Source organism: Cyphomyrmex costatus, unplaced genomic scaffold, assembly GCF_001594065.2.
Source record: "Cyphomyrmex costatus isolate MS0001 unplaced genomic scaffold, Ccosl1.0 scaffold127, whole genome shotgun sequence".
NCBI classification, from domain to species: domain Eukaryota; kingdom Metazoa; phylum Arthropoda; class Insecta; order Hymenoptera; family Formicidae; genus Cyphomyrmex; species Cyphomyrmex costatus.
The window spans coordinates 348,784-355,537 of NW_017275249.1; the positions used below are offsets into that span (position 1 = coordinate 348,784).

The 6,754-nt window shown below is 29.2% G+C and overlaps 1 protein-coding gene across 1 annotated transcript in view; it reads left to right on the forward strand.

Annotated features, from left to right (window-relative positions):
• The first annotated feature begins 2,045 nt into the window (after window positions 1–2,045).
• Window positions 2,046–6,754, forward strand: part of LOC108782433 (odorant receptor 46a-like) — a 12,161-nt gene continuing 7,452 nt past the window's right edge. The window contains exons 1-2 of the mRNA XM_018550712.1: window positions 2,046–2,407; window positions 4,616–5,017. Of these exons, the coding sequence (XP_018406214.1) occupies window positions 2,046–2,407; window positions 4,616–5,017 (764 nt within the window). The remainder of the gene's footprint in view (window positions 2,408–4,615; window positions 5,018–6,754) is intronic.

A 6,754-nucleotide genomic window follows, 5' to 3' on the forward strand; every position in this document is an offset into this window, starting at 1 on the left:
CTGGGGGGGTGAAAGTCGCTTCGCGTAGAAGGTCAAAACCTATGTAGAATAGTATTTAATACTGTATATATAGCAGAAATAGGATGTTATTTTTGAAACTTTTTTTGTTAATATCTTTTTAACGAAGGACGAGCGACGGCTAAAATTTGTTCAAGGTCACTCAGAGTCATGACCTTCACAATATATGTCAAGGTCATCGGAGAGTAGTTCGTTATAATGCATAATTACCAAAATAATTTCTGCTCCTGCATTTGTGCACGTTCCGCGAAAATCTGTATGTAATAAACGATTCAATGCCAATCTGTTTATAGAATTTTACCACGCGGCCACATACATATATCTGTTATAGTTTAAAAAATATTAACGATGTTACTATTATACTCTATTACTCTTTTGTCCCTTACTCTGAAAAAAAATCATTCAAGATAAGTTACGCATGTTCAAAATTGTATACATATATATACTGTATAATATACATATAATACATATATGTATAGATTACATATAGATAAATTGATAAAGTCAAAGTTTTAAGGATATCATTTTAAGAATAATTACGAATATTAATATATTAAATATTCAGATTTGAAATTAATAATTTGCAATGAATTGCTTTTATACATAAGCAATGATACTTGTAATAAACTATTTCATTAATTCAATTAATAGAGAAGAAAATATATTCTACAAGTCTTACATTTCTCTATGCAATGGTTTATGTATACAAGAATTGATATAAGGGTTCTGCCAGCGATCTTCGTACTGAATAAACAGACAAACAGCAATTATGTAGGTACAGTAAAGAATATACGTATTCTCAACTTTGTGGTCAAGATATCAAATGTAAGGGAAATGTAGTCGTTTATATTCGCGTTGAACTATTTCCATTACTTTTCTAACGTCAATAAACATTTTATTCGATGGGAATAGACAATATGTTTAGATATAAGGGGTAAATGCACCCCTTGGTTATTACAAGTAAGTCGACCTTCGCATCCGTTACTATAGCTGTCATTACGTTATTCGCATAAATGGAAAATAAGAGTGTACTATAATAAATTATAATAGGTTCTGTGCTAATGATCGTCGCTGGCATAAAACTAAGAAATTGAACGAGCAAACTCGTAGTCTCATGTAACACACGAGTGTACATTTTTATTTAGTTAAAATTTAATATTGTCTTTTCGATATTAAAACAAACTTACATCCACATTAACATCTATTAATTCTGTTGTGTTACTAAAAATGTGAAAAGCAGTATTTCGAAAAAAGTGCACAATAGATATTTATAACTTTCTCTCATGCTCTCTCTTTCTTTTTAATTATTAATTTATAATAATATTATGTACGATCTATGTCAGCGTATTCTAAACTTGTATAGATCGCGACTTTAAAAAAATATATATCGATGATTCACCAAGCTTTAGTAAATATATGAAAATAACTTTATTAATTCCCCTTATTAAATATAAAAAAATAATATAAATTAATAAATTAATTATTTATGTATTGTATATTATAATGCCCCTACTTTTAATGTTTTATTGAATATAATTTTATAAATCTATTTTTTAGATATGTATGTATTGTAATAATAAGATATGTGTAAAGAATGTCTTTATTTCTTATATTTGTTGATAATAGTTTTGATGTTAATGCAAATTGTTTAGATGTAAAAAGTTTGAAAATTTTAGTTTATATCGAAATTTGATTATGCATGATATCATCATTAAAAATCCAATTTCACACATATGTATACAAAGTCGTATAAAAAAATATATAAGTTTGTACAATAAAGTAACAAAAGTGTAATTTAACATTCTAAATTTTTATGAGTCGCGACATACATTTTAGGAATCTCTGATCTATGTATTTAATAAATAATATCTTTATTACAATCAGTTAGTCATATAATTTACATTAAATAAAAATATAACAGATTTTTTCGCAATACTGCATTAACGATTCTTTTCTCGATATATAGAAATACCTATCCTCTTTTATTGTAACACCTTAATGAACTGATTGTAAAGAGAGTTACAAATATGCAAATGTTTTCTCTAAATTTTTTAATGTATACTATCGGTGGTGTATGGATGCCGATTGAATGGTCATCGAATATCGCTAAACTAATGTACAATGTGTTTACCACTATTGTACTAGTCTTATTATACTTTTTGATGATAACTCAATTCATGGATATCATTCTTGTTGTTGATAATATCGATGATTTCGCAACAAATACCTTAATGTTTTTGACTATTGTTGCTGTTACTTGTAAAGCGACGATTGTTGTAATACGTCGGAAGGCAATCATCAATTTGCTGCAAATATTATTGACGGCACCTTGTAAACCTCGAGACGAGGACGAAATGATGATACAAACTAAATTTGATAAATTTATCAAGTGAGTATTTATTATTATTATAATTCTTTGATAGCAAAAACTTAGGTCATCGTTTAAAAAGTATATAATTTAAGTCTTTTTAAGACTGAATTTAATCGGCATTAAGCTAATTTGATTTAAGTTAAAAAAATTATTTCTATGACAAAAGCATTCTAATTTTTTTCTTTATTAAACTTATTTATTGAATTTTGTTTGTTGATTTCAAAAATCTATCAATTTTCGACATTTAAACGGTACATTAACAAATATTACATAACACATGCATTTTAATAATTTAAAATATTATAAGAGTATGTGCGCGCACGCACACACACACACACACACACACACACACACACACACACACACACACACACACACACACACACACACACACACACACACTACTTATTGACTACATTACAAAGTAATTCTTTACATTAGAAGACACCTCTTTAATGACCTTGACCTTGACATACATTATAGAGATGAGAATACCGATATATTTTTTTCTATAAATTAATTGGCGGTCTCTCATATACTTAATTTTCGAGATTTACATGAACTCACGTATACTCTGTAAAACTTTAAAAATTTAAATTATGATATTAGAGAGAAAAGTTTGATCGATGATTGAGAATAGAATCCCTTACATTAATCTAACCTTAACGAATGTTAAACACCTTTTTACGTAGGTGGAAGAAACATATGTTCCACTATGATTAAACGTTACCAATGCTACGCTAATACTGTTCATGAACTATGCTAACGCTATCGCGCTATTTGCTCCATGAACAGCATTTCCTCGATTTCCCTTATGTTGTGCTTATACTCTGTTATACATTTCATGTGCGATAAAATTTTTCAAACAAAGCAAGCTCATTCCACCGATTTTCTCATTGTTAGAGAGAAAGATGGAGTGGATCTCGCTTCGCGTAGAAGGTCGTACACCCCATAACGGGGGAAGGTGGAAGTCGGTTTGCGTGAAAAGTTGTACACCCTATCGCAAGAGAAGATGTGGAGTTGAAGCATGATTAAAGACAAGGACATGTTTATACGCACGTTCACGCCCACTGACTAATCAGAATTGTTAACAAGCCATGTCATCGTTACGCGATAAATTTGAACGAGTTGCTTTCAAGCATGCTTTCCTAGCATATTGTTCATTTTTCGATTATAATTCGTGTATTCTTTCATTGCATAATTCATGCACTGAGAAAAAAAGTAGTTGACTCAACTAAATGCGGCGATCACGGGCTGTCAAGCAAATATTTGTTAATTCAAAAATATGTCCTGTTGAAATAAATAAGTCATGTGTTCAATGACTACTGCGTATTTGACTCAAATACATTAATATTTCGACTAAACAAAATATTTGCTTGACCGCCAATTTAGTTGAGTTAACTATTTTTTTTCTCAGTGTGTTTTCTTTGCAATGAAAACACAATCCTCACTCTATAGTCTGTTAACACAACACAGAAACGCTACTCAGGAAGGTTATCCCATGTAACTAATAAATGGCGATATACGAACCGGATATGACTGAGGCGAACCGAATGTGATATACGCTTGTTTGTTGCATGCGCAGTAGTTTACCACTGGACAAATATATCTTTGTCTTTATATTATGGGTTGAAATCGCTTTGCTTAGAAAGTTGTATGCTATATATGATAGGGAGGGAAATAGGATGAAACTCCTTTCGTGTGGAAAGTCGTATGTCCCATGACAAAAAAGAAAGTAAAGTGGGAACTCTCTTTGTAAGGAAAATTGTATTTCTTTCAGTATACACATACTAAGACATTATTTTTTAAACTTTATTCCTTAATAACTTTTGAACAAACTGTCACCTAAAATTCTTTGAAGGTCATTTAAAGTCACGATCTCGATAATATATATCAAGGTCAAGGTCATTGAAGAAGTATCCCATACTGTAAAGGTTTATCTCAGTTTTATGTAAACATATTTTGAAAATAATATGAGACCGCTAATTAATTTATAAAAAAAACAATTTATCAATATTCTCACCTTTATAACATAGGTATGTCAAGATCATCGAAGAGATATCCCCTAAAGAAATACCATTATGAATGTTTCTCACGGAATAATAATCAAACTTTGTAATAAATTTTGTTATAAACGTTTATAAATATTACAAATATAAATAAGTTTAAATTATCATAAGAATAATAACATTTAGCAAACATAATTTTAATTATGTATTTTTACAGATCATGCTCAATTAAATATTCACTTTTAGCAACTAGTTCTGTGACTGGTGTTACAGTAAGATCTGTACTAAATGCTATGCAAGGTCAATTACCTTATCGAGTATGGCTACCATATGATTTTAATATATCTCCAATGTTCTGGATTACGTCTGTTCAACAAATCGTAACAGTGATTTTTGTTACTATTATAAACGTCGGCACGGAAACCTTAGTTTTTGGATTATTTTTGCAAACATGCGCTCAGTTTGAAATCTTTGAAAATCGTCTTCACAAATTCGTGACTAATAAAACTAATAAATTAATGAAAAATAAAATTAGATATTTAGAACATTCTTCTCTTTCATCAAATGAAGAAAAAGCGATAATATCAAAATATATACATCATCATCTCAAAATTTACAAGTTAGAATCATTTCTTCTCTGTGTATGTCAAACATCTTTAGTTATATTCATCAGTATAATATATGTATATTAGTTAATCTATCTGTAAATTATATTTATAATAATAATAATAGTTAATGTTTCCTTTTCATAGATAGAAAGACATTTAAAGTTTTTAAAAAACTTATTTATAATGACGCAATTATTTGGAACTAGTGAAATTATCAGTTCGAAAAGATAATATTTTTAAAATAATTTTATAGATTATTCTTTACTAAAGAAGTACGGTAACTATGCAGTATAAGGGATATCTCCAATAATTCTCAAAGTCATGATCCTGAGTGACCTCTAACAGGTTTTACTTTAAATTTTCTGCTTTAAAAAAAAATTATATAAGGAAATAATATTTTCAAAGAAAATTTTTTAAAGCAGAGAATTTGTTATAACAACTCTCTATGCAGAATAAGATCCACCCTTCTCCTCTGCTTAAGAGTATGACTTTCTGCGTATAAATAACTTTGACCTTGGCATATGTTGCCAAGGTCATAATCTTGAATGACTTCTAATAGGTTTTATCACTTTTACCGATGGACGTATGAAATATATGGACGGAGCATAGAGTTACAGTATATCCAGTAGCGCAACTTTCCTGATTTTATGTTGCCCAAAATGGAGTGCACATGCGCGAAATAAGCTAGTTATTCAGTAGCGCTATCTACACTGCTATCTCACTCCTTCTTATCTGTCCTCTCTGTCTCTCTCTGTCAGGACCATTTAAACGTTTCCGTTTAAATTCCTGTGATTGTTTATGAGCTTAGAAAACTCAAATTTGAAGGAAATTAGTATAATTGTCGTCTGTTTGAGCTGTGTTAGTTTAAGAAACTCCGAATCTAGTTTGTGACCGAAAAGTTCGTGGAAATAAAATATTTTGCTTTATAGTTTAAAAATGAACCTCGAAATCTCAAAAACTATGACCTTGAGAAAAATTTTTTTCTCGTCATAATATGTGTCCTTTTCAATTGAATAACTTTTCCCTGTAGTATTTTCCCGTATCATCAAAAACAACGGAGATATTTTAGATGGTCGAGTTAGAGGAAACACCCTGTATACAAATATATACAAGTATACATAGAATACATATATACATAGTATACATATAAATATATAAATTCTCATTTATACTCATTTCTCTAGTTTTTGGAGTGACAAAGCTTTTTTTATTCGTTTCAAGAGATAGATATAGATCACATTCCATGAAATTATCTGCCGCTGTCATTTTTGTACCTCATATCCGTTACGTTAGACATTTCATTCTTCTCTCCCTTTGTGTCTTACTCCGGAGGCGCTATGCTCCGTCCAGGTATTTTATTCGTCCATGGTTTTACCTCTTAAGTCAAAGTCAAGGTCATTGAAGGGTAATCCCTTATACTGCATATTTACCAAAAATATCTATAATACATCGCACTTCGATGCTCATTAAGTTTACGTAATTGTTATAATAATAAATCATAAACGCTAAAATATTTTACTGGTTCTTAAAATTAAGCAAGTTACAATTTTATTATATATTATATATTATTACAATTTTTACTGTAATAATAAGAGTATTTTATTGTAATAATTATTTTACTGTAATAATAATAATAGTACGAATATACAGGACTCTTAGTATTAAAAAATTGTCAATGAAATAAAAAGGCAATTAAGAGTCAATATTATATGTGTGATCTAATAAAATATTTAATATATTATAAATTA